This window comes from Diadema antillarum, unplaced genomic scaffold, assembly GCF_040938485.1.
Source record: "Diadema antillarum isolate AM-2024a unplaced genomic scaffold, OU_Dant_1.0 seq00001508_RagTag, whole genome shotgun sequence".
Classification (NCBI taxonomy): Eukaryota; Metazoa; Echinodermata; class Echinoidea; order Diadematoida; family Diadematidae; genus Diadema; species Diadema antillarum.
Genome location: NW_027272242.1, coordinates 256,971 through 277,735, shown reverse-complemented (window position 1 = coordinate 277,735; position 20,765 = coordinate 256,971). Strand labels below are relative to the sequence as shown.

At 37.6% G+C, this 20,765-nt stretch overlaps 1 protein-coding gene across 1 annotated transcript; it reads right to left on the bottom strand.

Annotated features, from left to right (window-relative positions):
- Positions 1–1,612: 1,612 nt before the first annotated feature.
- LOC139710202 (uncharacterized) lies at positions 1,613–20,399 on the bottom strand. The gene is made up of 5 exons (XM_071622134.1): positions 20,280–20,399; positions 5,840–6,091; positions 3,914–4,063; positions 3,003–3,041; positions 1,613–1,864 (listed from the first exon to the last, which is right to left on the bottom strand). Exons 1-5 carry the CDS (start codon positions 20,397–20,399, stop codon positions 1,613–1,615), a joined length of 813 nt encoding a protein of 270 aa, XP_071478235.1.
- Positions 20,400–20,765: the final 366 nt, after the last annotated feature.

The following is a 20,765-nucleotide window of genomic DNA, read 5'->3' as shown; positions in this document are numbered from 1 at the left end:
AGAATACAACCACTCAAACTTTGTCATTTCAGTTAAGAGGCATATAATGATAGAAATGATAGAGTGCATCAGGCCTATTGTAATGTACCCCTTACATGTACTGCATTTATGGTCAGGTAAAATGTCAACCACCGAATTTGTTTCCTTGTTGCATGCTGTGCGCATTTGTACAGTTCTTCAACAGTCACATAAGATAAACCTCTTCTGCCTTTGATGATGCTTAAATAAATACTCCTAATGCATCTTAAGCATAACCATACAGAAATGTGAAATAAATCATGTTTTGGAGGGTAGAAGATTAGAAAGAGGGGCTCTTTACGGTTACTACGTCGCATTCATACATGTACGAGTAAAACGGCTCCCTGCATGTTGTCTTCGTGTCAATGTAACACGATAATGATTATATTGATAATAACAACATCATTCATTCATTATTGTTATTATTATTATTATTATTATTATTATTATTATTACTATTATTATTATTATTATTATTATTACTATTATTATTATTATTACTATTATCATCATCATCATTATCATCAACGTCCTCATTATTATCATTGATATTAATATTGGACTGATGTTTCAACTTCTTTGTGTTCATTGACATCGATGATGACAGCCCTGCAATATCCATCTATTCATAACAAAATGATAAGATGTGAGGGGAAAAAAGTGATAGAAAGAAGTCGGAATTACAAGGAATGTATTATGATTGTCACGTCATTCTTGTACAGCTGCTACGTGGGATGAAATTGGCTTTTTTGTCATGTTTCTATTTCAAATAATGAGATTTACCTGTCATGTTGGTCAATAACATACCCTCTACAAGTAATGACAATGTGGTACCCTGTGAATTTAGGTTGGTAGGATATCATCACCGCCGGCGGAACGGGGGGGGGGGGGGCACTTCCGGGTTTCATGAGCTATCAATAGCAAGCCAAAAAAAAAAGGCCTTCGGAAGCGCAACTTCTGAACAAACAGGGTTTCTTCAACTGACAAGCAAAAAAAAAAATGGTCCTCAGCTCATCTTTCTCATTCCACTTCCGGCTTTCTTCAGCTGACAAGCAATAAAAAAAGTCGCCAAAAACATAATCTTACCGCGCTCACACTTCAAGGTTTCTATCTATTTCTTTCTAATGCCACTTACGCACTTCCGGGGTAAAAAAAAAGGGGGGAGCCAAAGTGGTGACACCTTATGTATTCCTTTGTATGGTGCAAAAAAAAGTGCCCCCCCCCCCCCCGATTCCGCCGGCCACGATCATAATTCCTAATCAGACGAAAGCATATATCGTCATTGTGTGTGTGCTAACTGTTGCCCTTTGATGATTACCACTTTCACAAGTGGCCCAGTTCAAACTCGTGATAAAAGTATATGTCTCACAAATATATATATAGCCTCACACAACCAACTTGTGAGGCTAAGGTGCAGCTGCGAATTCGATGCGCCCTGTATCAATGAGACTCTTCAGCTATAGATCAACGTCATGACGACTTGTTGCATTCGTCTCGGTCCCAAACCGTCTGCGTCTAGTCTCCAGATATTTGGCTTGTCCTCAAGAACGTTTATATGAAAAGATACACAAACGGTCCTATATCTGACTCTCAGTCACCGCAATGTCATCACGAGCACGACGATGATGACGAGTGCAAAGACCAGACTGGCAAGGATGATTAGGAGGATGCATCGCCACCAACGTCGAATCCGGGCCCTCCTGATGACCTCCTCAACCTCCGTCTTGGTGATGACTGGAGCGGGCGATTGGTACGGATGGGCGCCACCGTTGGCGGCCTGGTGTGGATTCACGAACGGGCTCTGAGATGGGATTTTTGGCGGCGAGTAGCTTCGCGGCTGGCTGTCCTGTGATTGAGTGGAAGAAAAATAACGATCAAATTTGCAATGCCTATTAGTGTGATTGCAGGGTGGATAAAAATTTATGTTTTGTGCTAAGAAGTTGACGGGGGTGGCGAAGAGGCGTCGGGGAACCAACTTATCCAAACGAAAAGTAAAGAAATACAGGCGTACTACAGTAGCGACCCGAAAGTACGCATGCGGTAAAGCCAAAGTAACTGATGTTCTGACAGGTTCATTTACCCACAATTTTGGCGTTATCATTCTTTATTTCCAATTTGATGATACCTTTGCCGTTCTGTTTTATTCTTTTCTTACACAGCCAATTTAAACATGCAGGATGAAATTGCACTTTCAGTAAATGAGAATGTTCTTACATAACTGGAAGATCCCACGCGACGAGACAAAGACACGAGACAGTTTGACAGATTCATGGAAGCACTGGCAAAATATATTTTAAGATAATGTTGCAATCTGGTATTCAGGTTAATCGATAGAAAAACAAGCTATGCAAGTACATAAGACGAACACGTATTTAAAGGGATGGCATTATAGTTTGGTTGAAATGGGGCTTCAGGTTATACACTTTTTTTGTGTTAGATAATGAGAAACCGCTTGTGAAATATGGAAGAGCATATAATTCTAAAAGGAATTCAAAGTGTATTTGATGAAAACTGGCTTTGAAGTGGCTGAGATATTCAAAACAAAGCAATCCTAATAAAAGGTGGGATCAACTTTTTATTGTAATAGGGTAGCTTTGTCTACTTTGTGTTTTGATAACTCTGCCATTTCAAAGCTAATTTTCATAAAACAAACTTTGAATTCCTCTTAGAATTGCACACTCTTTTACATTTCAGAAAGTGGTTTCTAAGTATCTCGAAAAAAAAAATGTCAGAAGTTAAATCCGTATCTCAGCCAATACTCGTACCTTCCCTTTAATTTGTAATGGTAGGAATGAAAAGAGAGAGATATATATACAAATGAGTTTATAAAGAAATCAAAACGTTGAGCACTGCAAACGCCTAAAGTTAGACAGTTAGAACAGACAGCCAAAATCACGTACCGAATCTATCATCACATGGTCAAATATTTCAAACAAATCACCTTCTCGTATTTAATACAGCTTCTTTAGCAGTTAACAACTCACCTTATGAACTCTTGCTGGGAGTACTCGACCCAAGTCAGCCTAAAATTAATCATAGAAAACAAATGGAAATGGTTAAAGACCATTCATACAACTATTGTTAACCACTTAGTTGGAGGTCGCCAAGCGAATTGTATAAGAAATAGCATTAATATTTCGCATGATATCTTGTTCCACTTTCGAGTTGTTAGTTTGTGGTGAATGTTTCTACCCTCCCCCCCTTTTTTTTTGTCGTTGTAGTTGAAAATAACTGAAACCGTCCAAGATAACAACTATCTAAGATAAAACTCCTGAAAACAAATCAACTCTGCTGTGGTATTATACACCTGTTGCAATTACAAGTTCTAATTACATCAATAAAGCATGCAATATTCAAGGAAACCTTGTCGTAATGTTTCAACGATTAAACGTCTATCACGATTAAAAGGGAACACATAAAGCACGTGTTACTTCCAAAATACACGCCAGTTAATGTTGTCTTACCCCATTTTTCCATTTCAGGAATTTTGAATTTCAAAGTTCAACTGATTCGAAAAACGAGCAGAGATTGCAACATGCAAAACCAATTTTCACTCGATATTGGCACCAAGGCTCGGGATTAAAGGTTTGATTCCAAAACCAACCATTTTTCAAAACATTGGGATTCTTCCCATCATAATTGTACCTACATTTGATTTAAGAAAACAAAATGTGGGGAGCAAACAAAAAGTATGTTCATCGCCAACGAAATTACCGCGGGTTCTATTTTTTATACTCGTAGATAGTCAACGTCTTTTTTCAACAAACTGGTGATCTTTTTCACTGCATTGTTTTATGGCTTTGCGATATGAGACATCAGATGAATGCTTATCTTATGATTAAAAAGGGGAAATTTTGTCAAAATGGAAAAAAAAAAACGACATGCACTGACTCACCTTCTTCCGCTCCTCAGGGTTGTTGGCGTTACCCCTTGGGGTCGTCTGCGCGGATGTGTTCCTGAACTGGAAGTTCTCTCCGTAGGACACGGGAGGGACACGCCTACCTTCTGGAGTCGGAGTCGCGCTCGGACCAGTGGGAGGAATATTCTGTGTACGGAGAAAATGAAACATGGTGATACTTCATATCCTCCCTCTATAACACGTCTCTGGGGTTTGAACGCGATGTCAGAATGATAAAGAGTGAAATGTGTCGCCCTTCTGGTTCTGCTTCTGTATTATGCCATCAAAGTTTGCAGCGTCGAAGTTGGTATCAATAGATGTCTCACGGGACTGCAGTATAGAGCGGAGTATAAGAGGCTTTTACGGGTCGGATATACCGAAAGTGTCCCACTGTGCTTTTACAAGCTCACACGAAGGTGGGAGAAATGTTCGTTTTTATTCCTTCTGTACTCAAACCTTTCTCTCAATGAAAGAATTCACTCAACAGTGGCGGCTTTTTAGATTCCAGTCCAGTTAAAGGGGGGCTCTTTTTTATTTTACAGATTAGCATACCAAAGAAAAGACACTGAGTATAGACGAATTAGCATACCAGGAGAAAAGGCGTATTCAGACAGTCGAATATAGAGAGACATTTCGTGATTGAGAATATACATTGGTTGCTTTAGAATGGGGTCTATAATGCGCAGAGTCAATTAAAAAAACTGCTCTCTTTCTTTTTCGTTCTTTTTTTAAAGGTATTTACTTAAGGCTCACAAAAGATAAATCAGTGTATGTTTAGTTTTCTTTGCTTAACTAAATTCGTATCTATGTTTTTCAATGAATAAACAAAACCTTGATGATGTACATCATTTTCTAACAATTCAAGATCGTGTGCAATCAATCTTGATCATTGGTATAGGCGCAACTTGAGAGCGTAATACACGGTGAAAACCCGGTGTTGTCTCTTAAAGTCTTTTTGAATCAATCTTAGTATGTTTTACTCAGTTAGAACGGTTTTATTTTATGTCATTTTTGCACAGTCCTTAGCCAATGATAGACTGACCATTGAAGGACTCCATTATAGACTACAGGCGGCACCAGTTATAGCAACAGGTGTCGGGGTGTTTCCTTCTAGAAATAATTTCATTTTATAACATTCTTGCTACAGTTAGAATATTTTGATCCAACGACTCACATCCCAAACAACAGTTAAATGTATTGTCCAACTAACAAAAGCAATTTATGCTCGTCGTACGCAAAATTAAGATTTTTTAACCCTGTATAGATTTGCTGTCTCCATTGACATACATTGTACACGAAGCACCTCCTACCAACCACAACCTATTGTGTCTAAGTTTGTCTCGATTCCTTTGTAATCAAATCCCGATCAAGACGGGGATGACGATTTATAAATATCCCTTTCGGACTTAACATGTCCTTCCACAAGATTAAGTGGGTGTGTCCATATTGTGATAGCGAGTAAAAACCAGACATGCTCACGGAGATAAGGTATCTGAACATTGATAGCAGATAAGAGATCATCCATGTATTGTGATGTCTCACGTAAGCAATAACAAGTATCTTAAAGAGGGCATCTCGATTTTCAACAGACAGAGTTGCCTTTTCAGGAGCTAAGGGCCGCGTATCTCGTGCACTGTGAGATTAACCCTCTGCATGCCGTATCAATGCAGTATGCAGAGTGTGTGAAGCTTCTGCACGTTTCATTCATTGGCACAGAGAGGGCTGAAAACTTTCCGTCATATAGTATTCCATGCCATTTCATTTTCATAACTTAAGAACATTTCATTTTTTCATTATAGTTTCCTTATATTGGATATCATCTTTTAATGTAGGCCTACATGCAAAATAATTAGCGATGGAAGCATTATAAAAACTGCTAATTGCTTATCATGGTTGAGCTTGTCGTCTTTTATAGCAACATACCTGAGATACCGTGACAACAGACCCGTTTGACTGGTGATCGGATCTTGTCCCGCTGGTCGTGGTCGACGAACCCGACTGACTTCCGGCTCGTTTACGACGAAGTTCGTTGGCCGGCACCTCCATCGTGCCGTTCCGATCGTAGAGCGGGTTAACCTTCAGCGGCTTCTTCGTCGACGAGCTCGCTTCGCCGAACACAGATGCCATCTTAGCGTCCGCGATGTCCTGGTCGCTCAGCTTTTTCAGCTGGACCCTCTGTTGAGGATGAAACAACATTACGAAGAAAACTTATTTCACAATTTTTCCAATCCAAGGGTTAGTGTGTGTGTGTGTGTGTGTGTGTGTGTGCGTGTGTATTTGTGCGTTTTACATTTATCCAAATAAAACCTTCTCAATATCAATCTTGTTCGTGGCCGAACTTTTGATTCGGCTTTATACACTGTATTTTTGACAGTGAACGTATTCAAGTTGTTATCAATGATTTTCAAAGGCCCCTCTGAACACATTATTTCTCGTTTGGTATCGTTGATTTCATATACTTGTACCATTTATGTCTTTGTTGTCACGACACGTTATTGACATGCAATTATCTTTTTTTTTCATGAACACAGCCACGGCCAAATAAAACAATGCATTCAGTACACATTCAAACTCTTCAGTTTATTATCATTCGGCCAAGGTTTGGACTCTTGAGTGATTGACTTTGTCCATTACCTTGGTATATTGTCTGTTTTCACTTCTGGTATACGAAAGTGTGGACGCTTGATGCTGTCAGCTGATGACATTGAAAACCTTAAAGGGAAATACACGCTGACTTATGATCCCAATAATATCCGATGGCAATCTATGTAGTCCAAGCCCAATGAATCTGTACTCCTATTGTATACATAACTATATTTTCTTTCAATTGTCATAGAGCATGTCGTAAGAATTAAAATTGTACAAGACAATAGGACCAACACATCGGACCTGTGTAAACAATCCGTATCATACTTTCAGCAAAATTGTATTCGCTGTAGAGTACTGCTCATCAAAGTGCATTATTTTCGCTGTGGATTGCGGATAAAATTTACTTATGATTGAACGAGCGTATGTAGTTCACAGCAATATTCACAGCAGGAAATGTTTATGCAGAAGCGAGCGAATGCGGCGTAGCGCTCTAGCTCCTCTTCCCTGAAAAGGCTTCGTTTTCATACAGAAAGCCTAGCTAGATCTCTAGAGATCTATTATAATAAGAATTTTACTGCCAGGTTAGATCACAATAGTTTATTGTATAGTGGCTCCATATCGTGATTTATCATGCTGTGTCGTTGATAAACACTTGATGTATTGTGACTATACCTTCACATGATATAGTCAAGTCATATGGTTATTGCAGGCGTGTTTACGCGTTCCTTTGAGCAGCTTTCACAGACAAATAGACAGGGCAGAGCCAGGCAAAAACTGCCTTTTTTTCCAGTCAAGGTTTTCTCACTTGATTCTGGCTCTTTAGACCATACTTAACAAAATAAGCTTCTGCGCCATCTTGAAATCTGTCCCAAATCCAAGATGGCCGCCAAATATCCAAAATGGCCGCCAGAGGACCTAAAAAGTGCCTTCTGTGGTTAAGATTTGTCTGGGGATGGTTTTTTTAAAACTCTATTTGATGATAAATGGTAAGAGGAATAAGATTCAGTGAATTAAAATCAAAATCAGTTTCTTTTTTATTGCGAAAATCCAACATGGCCGCCATTAATTAATAAATGTCATAATAACCGGAGGGCCAAACCCTAAAAACTTCCTTACTTAACAAGTGAGTTCCACTCTCTCTACAAACTAAGTAGACCATGCTTATTTTCAAATTTTTATTGTAACAAACAACATTCCACTGGTATACCTCAAAAAATTTGTTGCGAAAGCCTGCAAATCCAAAATGGCGTCCAAGATGGTCGCCATATTTACTGAATTTGCTATTTGAAAGATAGAATTTGATAGAAACATCAGATTTCAACAAATGTGATGTCATATGAAAGAGAATAAAATTTTCTACAAGTTGATACCATTTTTGTGGGCAATTGTGATAATTGAATTGAGATATAAAGGAAAAACACTCATTTTGATATTTTTCTGAAAAAAGGGAAATCATGAAAATGCTTGATTCAACATAAATCAGAAAAAGACTGAAGGATTATCTTGAAACGTTTTTAAGAATTTTGCTTAACATATAATTAATATTTGGAGAAAATTACGGGTCAGTACCATTTGCGGTTCAGGAGTTATAATGTCTCAAACTTGAAAACTCACTATGTAAAAATTTCCACTTTAGCTGTGACAAGACCTTGTTGATCGTAAAGAGAGTCTGTACGCGCCAAGACTACTACACGCACCACTGGCACTGACGCTTGCAGCAGTGCCAGTCGTGGGTGTAGTAGTCTTGGTGCGCGCAGACTTTTTTGACAAACAAGAGTTTGTGCCTGCAAACTAACTTTTCATATCAAGTGGTAGCTCAGGTGACGCTGATCGTTATTATTTCAAAATAGATTGTTCTGATATGTTTTTATGCCTCCGCCAACGAAGTGGCCGGATGCATTATGTTTTCGGGTCGTCCGTCCGTCCGTCCGTCCGTACGTACGTCCGGACGTACGTCCGGACGTCCGTCCCGTTTTGTTTTTGTCGATATCTTAAGAACCGTGTGGTGGTTTTACATCAACACTTGGTATGAGGGTATATCCTGGAGGATAATACTTTGTTTGGATTTTAGGGTCATGGGGTCAAAGGTCAAAGGTCACAGGTTATTTTGTGAAAAAAAGGTTGAAATTTCATGTTTTTCTCCATATCTCGCAAATGGTTAAAGGTATCTTCATGGAACTTAGTATATATATATGCTTGTACCGATGGGCAGTGATTATCTAGGAAAGCTGGGGGTCATGGGTCAAAGGTCGGGGGTGTCAAAGGTCAAGGTCAACTCCTCAAAATATCACTACTTATATTTATGCAATGCCTGAATGTTTGTTTTTTTAACTTGATGTATGCATGTATTACCAAGGAGGTACTTGCCTAGTACCTCCTTGGTATTACCAAATATATATTCTGTGGGAAGTTTTTGCCAAAAGTCAAAAGTCAAAAGGTCAAAGGTCAAGTGAAAGTGCTTAATTGCAGTTTTTCCTCCATATTTCGAAAGTAACTCAAGGTATCATCATGAAACATACATATTTATGCATGTTCTACCTGACAGCGATTCTCTTTGGAACTGTGAGGTCAAAGGTCAAAGGCCAGGTTTAGATAATGCTGTTTTACCATTTGATACTGAAATTATACTTTTTCTCAATACCTTGAAAACTACTCAATGTATAAACTTATAAAAGGGTCAAAAGTCAAGTAAAAATCATCAGTTCCCCCAATACCTGCACTCTGACGTTTTAATCATTCATCCAATTGAACCTAGTTCTAGGAAAATGAACATTCAGCACATTTGTGGCAAACCTGTCATTTTAATATTTTGCCAATCGTGTGAAACTGTCATCACACATTGTCAAGACATTGATTTGTGGCAAACCTGTCATTTTAATATTTTGCCAATTGTGTGAGACTGTCATCACACATTGTCAAGACATTGTACTATAGACCTATTAGGAGAACCATGCATTATGGCGGAGGCATACCAGTCGCCGTAGCGACATTTCTAGTTTTTTTATACTAAGTTGTCAACAGTTATCAATGTTATGGTTTCTTGAAAAGAAATGGTGATATCTCCATATGTTTTAGGCTTCATTATATATATATATATATATATATATATATATATATATATATACATATATATATATATATATATAGTGTCAAAATTGAATTGAACTAATGCCATTGGTAGATGCTTTCACATTTTAGATATTAGGATCACTCGAGAGTGGAAATGTTCATTTTCATTCCTTTTAGAGTGATCTCAGGGATCACTCAAAAAGTGACGAGTGATCCCTAAGGTCACTCTAAAATGAGTGAAAATGAAAATTTTCACTCAAAATTCACTCCAATTGTACTTTAAATTTACTGATTTCCGTTATTAACTCCTTCAAAAATGAAACTTCCACTCGATTTTTTTTTTCTTTTTCGGAGTTTTGAATATCACTGGTTTTAAAAATATCTCCATAAAAACCCATGATGGTTTGAAAGAGCACTACAATTTTTAAAATATATAAAAACTATAAATAGATAGCACAACAGACAAAATTGTACCAAAATTAAAATAATACATTTAATTTGGCGCAATAAACTATGTCAGCTTTGATGGCCTGCAATCTTGAAGTTTTTGAGAGATTGATCCAAATTTTGTTTTAAACTTTCTATAGCATGGTTGTTTCAAGCTTCTACCTCTATTTGAAAGACATTTTTTGCTTCATCTCATCTGCTACAGAACAATCTACTTTGAAATGATAGCGATCGGCGTTACCTAAGCTACCACTTGGCGTGAAAAGTTAGTTTGCAGGCACAAACTCTTGTTTGTCAAAAAAGTCTGCGCGCACCAAGACTACTACAAGCAACACTGGCACTGCTACAAGCGTCAGTGCCAGTGGTGCGTGTAGTAGTCTTGGCGCGTACAGACTCTCTTTACGACCAACAAGGTCTTGTCACAGCTAAAGTGGAAATGTTTACATAGTGAGTTTTCAAGTTTGAGACATTATAACTCCTGAACCGCACTGACCCCTAATTTTCTCCAAATATTAATTATATGTTAAGCAAAATTCTTAAAAACGTTTCAAGATAATCCTTCAGTCTTTTTCTGATTTATGCTGAATCAAGCATTTTCATGATTTTCCTTTTTTCAGAAAAATATCAAAAAATGAATATTTTTCCTTAAAATCTCAATCCAGTTATCACAATCGCCCACAAAAATGGTATCAACTTGTAGGAGATTTTATTCTCTTTCATATGACATCACATTTGTTGAAATCTGATGTTTCTATCAAATTCCGATCTTTCAAATAGCAAATTCAGTAAATATGGCGGCCATCTTGGACGCCATTTTGGATTTGGAGGCTTTCGCAACAAATTTTTTTGAGGTAGACCAGTGGTATGTTGTTTGTTACAATAAAAATTTGAAAATAAGCATGGTCTACTTAGTTTGTAGAGAGAGTGGAACTCACTCGTTAAGTAAGCGAGTTTCTAGGGTTTGGCCCTCCGGTTATTATGACATTTATTAATTTCGGGAGCTGCGTCTGGCGGCCATGTTGGATTTTCGCAATAAAAAAGAAACTGATTCTAATTTTAATCCACTGAATCTTATTTCTCTTACCATTTATCATCAAATAGAGTAAAAAAAAAACCCTTCGCCAGACAAATCTTAACCACAGAAGGCACTTTTTAGGTCCTCTGGCGGCCATTTTGGATTTTTGGCGGCCATCTTGGATTCGGGACAGATTTCAAGATGGCGCAGAAGCTTATTTTGTTAAGTATGGTCTAAAGTACCAAAATCAAGTGAGAAAACCTTGACTGGAAAAAAAGGCAGTTTTTGCCTAGCTCTGCCCTGTCTAAAACAACAAAAAATTGTACCAATCGCTTTGACAGGCGTTTAAACGAAATGTTGTGGCAAAATTCTCACTAGTCTATTAACACAGCTGCATTTTCCACACGGTGTATGATTGCATTGGACCTGTAAAACGAGAAAAAAAAAGTGAAGGCAGAAGAAGTTTATGTAAACCCATCCAATCCGAGAAACATATTTCTGCGGTGTGATGCGGTTTCCTGTTTTTGTTATGACTTCATCATTCGTTGCTAGTATTTCATATTTTTCCGTGAGATCTATTTTTGTTCATGTACAGTTTTCTGTGTGTGTGTATGTGTGTGTATGTGTGTGTATGTATGTGTGTGTGTGTATGTGTGTGTGTGAGTATGTATGTGTGTGTGTGCGTGCGTGAATGCAGCTAAAAAGCCTCAAAATCACTATAGGTGCATAACTGCCTCTTAATATTGACAAGTGCTAGAACACCAAAAGTAAATAATAAATAGGCGCTGCTTTTTAGTTTTATAGCAAGTTAATCGTAATCTTTCGTCAATACAATTATATAAGCATGATTATAAGTACATGTATATATACGCAGTATAATTCAGAGTTGTCATTAGGAGCCTATATCAGGGGGAAAAGATCATTCGGCAGCAGAAGTACTCCAGAACGCAGTGATGAGTTAAAGGGGGAGAGAGAGAGATGGACACTGTGTTAGAGAAACTGCTTTTTCGCTTACACAACAGACGCACAAATTTCAGACGACTCACGTGGACTTGTTTCTCGTCATTTCATTGCTATCGATCCATCTATTTATTACAGTGTACACATGCATGCATTAGTATCGTACAAATAGATATAAGTAGGTCAATCGACACACTGTATTAAATTTTCATTAATTGAATGACGGAGGAGAATAATCATAAGGAGAAGCATGCTCCATATTGCACTCTCTTAAGTGTCAATGCATTGTGCCCGTTTCATTCAGTTTAAGGGATATACTCATGTACATGACAGTGTGTCATAAAGTCACAGCTTTCAAACTTGATTCTAGTCATGTGAGCTAACTGGTAGTAAGTGAAACGTAACCAATTACTTTTTTTCATGAAGGCTTTGTTATATGACAAATAAATTTGATACAACACACATTAACGCGGATATGAGCAGTGGAGCCGATCACAGCAACCCAAGACATTTTTATATTAACTGAAGAATTTGAAGAATAATGGTTCACATTTTCATGAATATCCAGAAAGTATCCTTCATACATTGACATTTCTTTCTATTCGAAATCCTAAACTCGTCTCCCATATTACGATACACACAAAAATACACTATACCCTTCAGAGAACGAACTCTCTACATGCAATGGAGGCATGCAGAAAAACATGACCCGAAAAAAAAAGAATTTAAAGAATTCTCTAGATTGGCGCCCCATTATTGTGAACCAACGAAGCAGGGAATTGGGTTGGGTCTCCTATAACTTGTACAAATAGCTCAAATAAAAGGAACTTTGGGATAGGACCGTCCCTACACTAAGGTCCAACCTTGGGCTTTGCAATTAACCATTTCAAAGAAAACATAGGAAAGAAGGTGAGTGTCTGAAGTGCCAATCACTCATATCTACCCGAGATCAGTGGTACCAATATACAATCTTTGCAAGAATTAATATCTGTGTGTACTAGTAGTATATGATATCCTTTTATATCAAAACAATGCTGACGAAATCTTCAAACTCATGGTTGTATTCTTCATACAAACGTTTATAACTTAAGATAAATTGACGTGCAGCTAGTGTATTTTCGTTCTAATTGATTTTTATGGATTGCTCGAGGCATAATGTAGACAAGTATAAATTTCTTGCAACATTGATAATGATCAATTTGATCTTGCGAAGACTTGAAACAGTAGCTGTCTCGTTACTCATAAATGCTGCATCGAAGGACCTGCAATGTATATACAATGCAAATGTAAGTTGGCTTATGTTGATTTATGATACCCTAGACATCACTTATGTGGCTAAATGAATATCTAAATACATGCCGTGTATTTTATCATTCTTCTACAATTTTCCGTGTACAATGCTTGAATACATTCACATACTTGGATACACTCACACACACACACACACATACACACACACACACACACACACACACACACATCAAAACCAAGATTATGTAATTGACATCAATCTGGTAATCACTGCGAAAGTATAAGGATTAACAAAAGATATTGAGATACACCTTTCCCTATAGCCTATATATGCTTCCATGTACCTTTTCCCTATATCCTGAGCATATCACTTGCATGTTTCCATTGGATGGCATTTGTTAATCATGTTAGTAACACGGAAATATATATGATATTATATTTGTGATACCAAGATGATTATGCTTACAGTTCTTTACGGTAAGGAAAACGGTAGTATTTACTATACATTTCATTTTGTATACTGTTGTCAATATTTCGATCATCATAATTAAAGGTACTGTTTATCATTGGGAGCAGTAATTTAAAAAAAAAAATGTTCCAGTTATCACATTATTTTAATGCATATTATGTGTGGGTCCATATACCATATAAAAAAATCGCAATGAAGCCTAAAATAATAAGGAGATATCATATTCTTCAATAACCATTACTGTATACAAGTTTATTTTAGAAACAATTTTCATTGTAACCATTGTTCACATTTTGTATATTGAACACTATAACATTGATTATACTGTTAAGCGTTTTTAATATTGGTTGTTTCTATCCCTAGCCTACCTCAAATTTTTAGAACTATTTTGAAGCACTAAAAAGCTGGGTTTTTGTTTCATCTGCAAATGGTAAATAATGCCTTTAACTTTATTATAGACGTGTACTACTACTACTACTACTACTACTACTACTACTACAGTATTGTAACTTGTATTAACAATGACAAGAGTGATTAGAACATTGACGAGGATATCCTTATTCTTATTCTTATTTTTATTTTCACTATCGACATCATGATTATTATCATCAGTATCAGTAATGGCATCGCAGTACATACAGCTTGAATGATAAGTATATTATAATTCCTTCGTACTAGTCATGACAGTAATCATTCTGGCCATGCGTGGTCTGGTCACTCTGGTATTTCTTGCTCCATTTTGATTTAATTGCTTTCTTGCAGCAAACTGATTAGAGATGATGACTTAGGCCTACTAGCCATAAGGCTTAAAACTTGTGATCAAGAATTAGTGCTACACCTTTCGGTGAGCTCACTTACATTGTTGTGTGGCCCGATACTTAAATCTATCATAGACTCTGGAGCCAACCGGCGCCATTAGAGTAACCCTCCAACACCATGAACACCACGACAACAAAGATTTCATGCAACTCCTTTCCAGGGAGATGGACCTCCCTGCTCCGCACTTCCCATGATATCATAATCTTGTCTGCGGCTGTAATGGTGTTAATCCCGTGCTTGATCTGTATGTACGAGATGCGTTTTTTCATCCCCGCTGGGATATTGAATTCGGCCATAGATGGCGAAAGAATGGAGTTATTCTCACTGACATCGATCCACATTCCTTTTCTTAAGGATCATCTTCGCACCTATCCCCTGTCTTGTTTAGAGCAATCAGGCGAACTATGTTTCTGATTTGTAAAGCAAGGAGAAAGGATAACGATTTATCCCCCATACTGTCTTGTTGAGGTATGTTTCAATGAGCTCATCACTACAGCATATAAGTTGACTCTGCCCCTGATTTCATAGCAGAGGTATTGTGCTATTTTTGTGATAAGAAATATTGTTCACAATATAGCCAGTTCAGCTATCATGTGACTTGAGGTAAATCTTGGACATGTCGATATAGCAATGACAAAATGTTAGCGTTGTCGTGACACATCCTCTTCATCACCTCTTCCTTGCACACGCACAAATGCACAGACAGACAGACAGACAGACACACAGACAGACACACACACACACACACGCACACACACACACACACACACACTAAATGCCTAAAACATATTCCCCACATCTAACGCTGTCTTTCGTACACAATTTTGTGAAATCATTTGCACAACCCTTAGAATGTCTTTGTGATCTGAGACAAAATATGAATGTAAACATTATGGAAAACTGACTCAGAAAAGAAAAAATGCAACCTATCTAGAAAAAAAATTTCAACAGATAATATTTCTTGTGCGTTCTTTTCATATATCCCTATACCCTGTTTTCATGAACATAATAGATGTTCATATCCACGGGGGGGGGGGGGGGGGGGGGGGGCACGATCCACAGTACCAATAAGCGACCCCGCTCCAGCGCTTTTGCATAGATGTGTATGATGGTTAACCTGAACATCTAACGACCTTTAGCCAAGTGGTAATGGTTTCAATGGAGGCCTTTCAGTTGCAGTTGTTACATAATCTGACGCGCTCTCTCTTCGCTTTTCTCTTTGAAGCAATCAGGAGCTTCCCATTGTTTGGATTGGGAGCGGTTTTTAAGACCTACACAGGAAAGAAGTAGGCTTTTCAATGAAGACTGAGTGCTCACCCAAGTAAAATAGGCCTTTGTCACAGTACACAGAAAACATGTACTGAGGCGTGCCTTGAGCATTGGCTACATACTTTCACAAGCTCTTGGGCATCAGAAAAGATACTTGATTGTCCGAGTGCTTGATATTCGTGTACTTAAGCAGACACAGAAGTGGGTGATTTCAATAAACTCCACAGGACACGTTCACAATCTCTCCTTGTGAAAAGGAGTTGAATCTGTTTCTTGCTTTCCTCTTCTTCTTCTTCATTTTAATCTGTAGGATTAAGCATACGGAATAAAACAGCGCAAGAGATGCATTGGGGGTAAATGAAAGCATTTCAGTGCAACGTGATGGGCCCGAGTGATGGGTATATACTCCGAATCAAAATTCACTCATGTCAGTTATTGTGCTTAAGACGTGAAAAAGACGACGTATCCTGCGACATTCGGACGTTATTAGGGAGCTACTTCATAGAATTACCATGATATCAGAATTAATCAAAACTCAGGAAAAAGAAGCTAACACATTCCAGGATGTTTACATCTTTGAAATATCTGACTGAATTGCATTCCTATACAACATGTTTATTCATCGCCAAACGAACTCGTTCGCATGCAACGTCTTTATGGACACAACGTTTGTCACTTTCAGTTTGTCTCTTTCGTTTTTATTTTAACTCTCCTATCACAATTATACTTTCCCATGCAAGCAATGCAAATGACGTTTGTATGCCTCTCCTCTGTTTGTTTTTCGCTCGACGTGAGACACTTCTTGGCAAAAAAAGAAACAAACTTCATCAATACCATGGCCTCAACTATACACAGTAAGGCTGTCCTTTTTCTCCATTGCCCATTATGATGAATTGAATGACATTTCGGGATTGTTAAGATACCTTAAAAGATAACGGAGGACCCGATAGCTGGTATATTGTAGATTACTGGAATAAGATTAGATTAGATTAGATAATCTTTCTATACTTTGAAGCATCTTCAAAATGTAAAATCAGACCTAACTGACATTTTTTTTTTCGTGTGTAATTGTGTGTCATTTTATGTTTGATGACAGTTCAAAGTATAACATCATCAAGAAATTATAAAGATGGGGATGGGTAAAATTTTATGTGCATCAGGTCTTTTCGACGTGCCATTGCTTCGATAGCTTTGATCGTAAATGAGTTTTATAGAAATATATTAACATCAGACAAAATAAGTTAACACAACTAAAAACATGTCAGACACTATAGCATCAACCTCGTCCTTTATATCAATGAGAAAATGTAAATAAGATGATCTTCATATATCCGAGACAAGGAAGAAGCAATCAGTTAAATATCGCTCTCCACAATTCATTATTTCTGAGAAGACAGGTCGAGCCCTCATTATTACCAGCATTTTCACGGAGCCAATATTTTACACAAACACACACAAAATATAATAATGTGCTGTTTAACGTCTCTCTTCTGAGCAGGCACTCTTTATCATATCAAAAGCAAGTACTAGTAAGTTAATTTGAAACTGCACAGCGAGTTTCAGTTGATACAAACCATCTTGTTCGTGAGACGCCCTATTCAGTTAAAATCAAGTCCATTGTTGGTTTATACGAGCATATTTTCATTTGTGACGTCATCTGATAACATAGAACCCCTCTTGCCGACTATTGTCAAACTTTGTGTGCGGGTCATGGGAAAAGTTTTGGGTACACTTTTCAGGCGTCTTCACCGAATACTAAATATAGTGGCGCACATCGCTGACGTCTCTTTTATGGTCAACGTCTACTTAAACACGGTCCTCAGTGAATCCTCTATTATTGTGGTCTGGTATTGATTCTGATGTAGATATGAAATGATTTGTGTTGTGACAAACAGTCGTGATTTACAATCTTGACTCTGGTTACAATCCAAGCTCACTAATCAGTCCCTTCAACTCAATCTTTGCTTGAAAATTTACCAGACTGCATGGCTTCTGGTTGAACAATTAATGACTGATGATCTTAAAACAGAAGAGCTTGCTTTATCACTCAGAATGATGATCTCAAGATATACAGGCCGGATCGTTTAATCGTAAACATATCCAAAAGAAATTATAGATCATCGAGTCATACAATTCTCATTTCACGTACACCAGAACATAAGTATAATTCGATTGTGCAGTAGACCCTGCCTTTATTGAAACATGTAACAATCCTGAACCATTCTTATAGAAAGCTCTTCAAACGCCTTTCCCTCAATAACAATCATTTCATTTTTTGTTATCATAAGTAATCTCTGTGAAAATAAATGAGTAATTCCTGTGAATCTATTCTGTTAATCCAAGATAATAATGAAACTCTAAGGCATAGTCGTGTTTTTTTATAGGTTTATTATCCGTTATGAGTATCTGAGCCTCATGGGGGAGAGCCTATAGTAAGGGCACATTGTACAAAATATATGTCTGTCTGTCTGTCTGTCTGTCTGTCTACAAATGTACATGTATGTGTGTACACTGTGTGTATGTAAACGACGTATCTATACACATTTATGCTCTATGTACTTCAGTATGTCCACCTCACGTTGTAACCGTGGTGTCTTCTTGTAATGACACGGATACAACTGCGTATGATTTTTAAATATAGGCCTACAGTGATGCATGATGATTCGCTGTGATAAAAAAAAAAATGACTATACACACTTTAATCATATTTCATCGTATTCACCTGCTTTGTGTAGCTCCGTCCCTTTAGTACGAATATCATGTACTTCATGAATCTGGTGGTATCTAGTTTAACAGTGTATAAGCAGCTGCAATGTACTCCATCAGACAGTGTGATATAGATGCACTAGTTTTCAAATGGTGATGATAAATCTTTACTTGCACACATACATACATTCTCTCATCACACTGAATTATTAAAAACTATACGCCATTGTATGCATATCGTATTATGCATATTTCACGGTCACGTCGTCATCGTATTAAGGGAGAGAGAAAAAAACAACGAAAGGGAGAGAGCGGAGATCGTCCTACGGCCTTTTGGGAGATGCGTCATACTGATGTGCTTGCGCTCTGACAGCTACCTTTGAAAAAAAAAAGTTTTTTCCCCCCTTTTACGCTAAGATGGCGCCCACCATGCATGGAGGCAGTTAATAGGCAGAAACAGTATTGATCCTGGCGTAAAATATACCCGAGCGTTGAGCTGCGAAGGACAACTGAAATGAATTGATGATGCACATCCCAAACCGAACGCTATTTAATGACGTGCAGATGAAAGTATAACTGCAATTACACATGCATTATAAGTCTTTCGCGTTACACATCAGACACGAGCATCAGACACAGAAATGCATATGCAGACAAACACACATAATATTGTACACCCTAACCAGACATTAAATTTTGCGTGTATGATTATACAATCTATGTACATGTATATATAACTTTGTATTATACACTATTATGTACTACAGTATATGTTAATTTATGTGCTTTGCGCGTGGTTGTTTTGATATGCACAGAAATTAGAGCAACAGCTCAGGCATATTATCCTGAAGAGAATCTGATGATACCATTATCTAAGTAACACTTTCATTATGATGGCACCGTAACAATATTTCATATACATATTGCATCCAAACATCTAAAATATCGGTATGAGAGTATATTGTTGTTTGGTGTAATGCAATGTTAGAGGTAAAAAAGTTAGAGGAACATGTTTTAATGTATAGTGATAAGGCTAAGCTTCTCCACTGTGTTGACGAAACTATATATCACAGTTGAACGTACAATGTATGTGTGTGCAAATCGGCTGAAAATGTGATTACGTGTATTTTGGAAAATGATTTTCGATCACCGTTTGACTGGTGCTTTATTTAATGTTTTATACCACCATGACTTTGTACACTCTTAAAAAGAAAAGGGTAAATCAGCGTTTTAAAAGGGGCAAGCTCAATCCAACAGTTAGATGTGCTAGATACAGCAAGAAGAGGGGTGAATACAACATTTTAAAACGCTGTCACTCCTCGCCCCTTTTAAATGTTGATTTACCCTTATAAGAGTGTACATCTGTCACTCCAACCTCTGACACGTTTACCAAAAACGTCTTTTGACTGTGACACTATAAAATCTGAGGTATTTTTACCTCTTAAACTTCAAGGTCTGACGTGTATTTGTGTACGTTTTATCGTATAACCAATATCGTGGAGCATTGATATTGTTGGTATCGAACATGGACATCTTGCACTTGAATACAATATGCATGTCTTGTACTTGAATACAATATGCAATCGTTTTCAAGGAATGCATTTAAATTAAATGAGAGTCAAAACATGCGATTCGCCTATAATGTTGATGTGTGTTGGTTCTAATAATCGTACATTGAAATTGATGTAAATGCCGCAATATCAAATAAAAGTATATCTTGCCAATTCAATGAAGAAATTAGACAAGTGTGTTATTTTGATTAGTCTTACCACGCTGGCCGATCCGGTGTTCTGTTCTGGCGATGTGAGGCTCTTCTCGCTCTTTTTGCGATACATCCTCCTCGCCCCGACGTCCACATCGTCGACGGATGCGCCTTCTGCTCCGTCCATAATCTCTCACCCTCTTCTGCCAGTTCGACGAATCACTGAACAAATACGTCCGTTGTCAGATCTACACCTCCATTTACAGTGTGCATATACTATACTCAACTGTAGTATATATGGGAAAACATGAGTTGAACCACAGTGGGAACACAATCGTACGGAATGTATAATGCAATCTATACTGTCTGGTATGTGACACTTGCTTGTAAACAATGATGAAGAAAGACCTGTCTAAATGTCAATGTCGAGCCCGTTAGGATCGAAGCATGACGTGTAAGTCCCCACACCAAAGGATGCTTCACTTTATCAAAATAATCATGTCGAGGACGACATCACGCAAATACAAAAATAGTCAATTCCGTTACCTTCTTG

What these genes read in the sequence shown, in the direction of transcription:
- LOC139710202 (XM_071622134.1), bottom strand. Translation starts at nt 20,399, where the DNA reads ATGGACGGAGCAGAAGGCGCATCCGTCGACGATGTGGACGTCGGGGCG. An exon ending in ACCCTGAGGAGCGGAAGAAG is followed by an intron (nt 3,042 to 3,913) that starts GTGAGTCAGTGC and finishes GATTAATTTTAG; the next exon opens with GCTGACTTGGGTCGAGTACT. An exon ending in TCCCAGCAAGAGTTCATAAG is followed by an intron (nt 1,865 to 3,002) that starts GTGAGTTGTTAA and finishes ACTCAATCACAG; the next exon opens with GACAGCCAGCCGCGAAGCTA.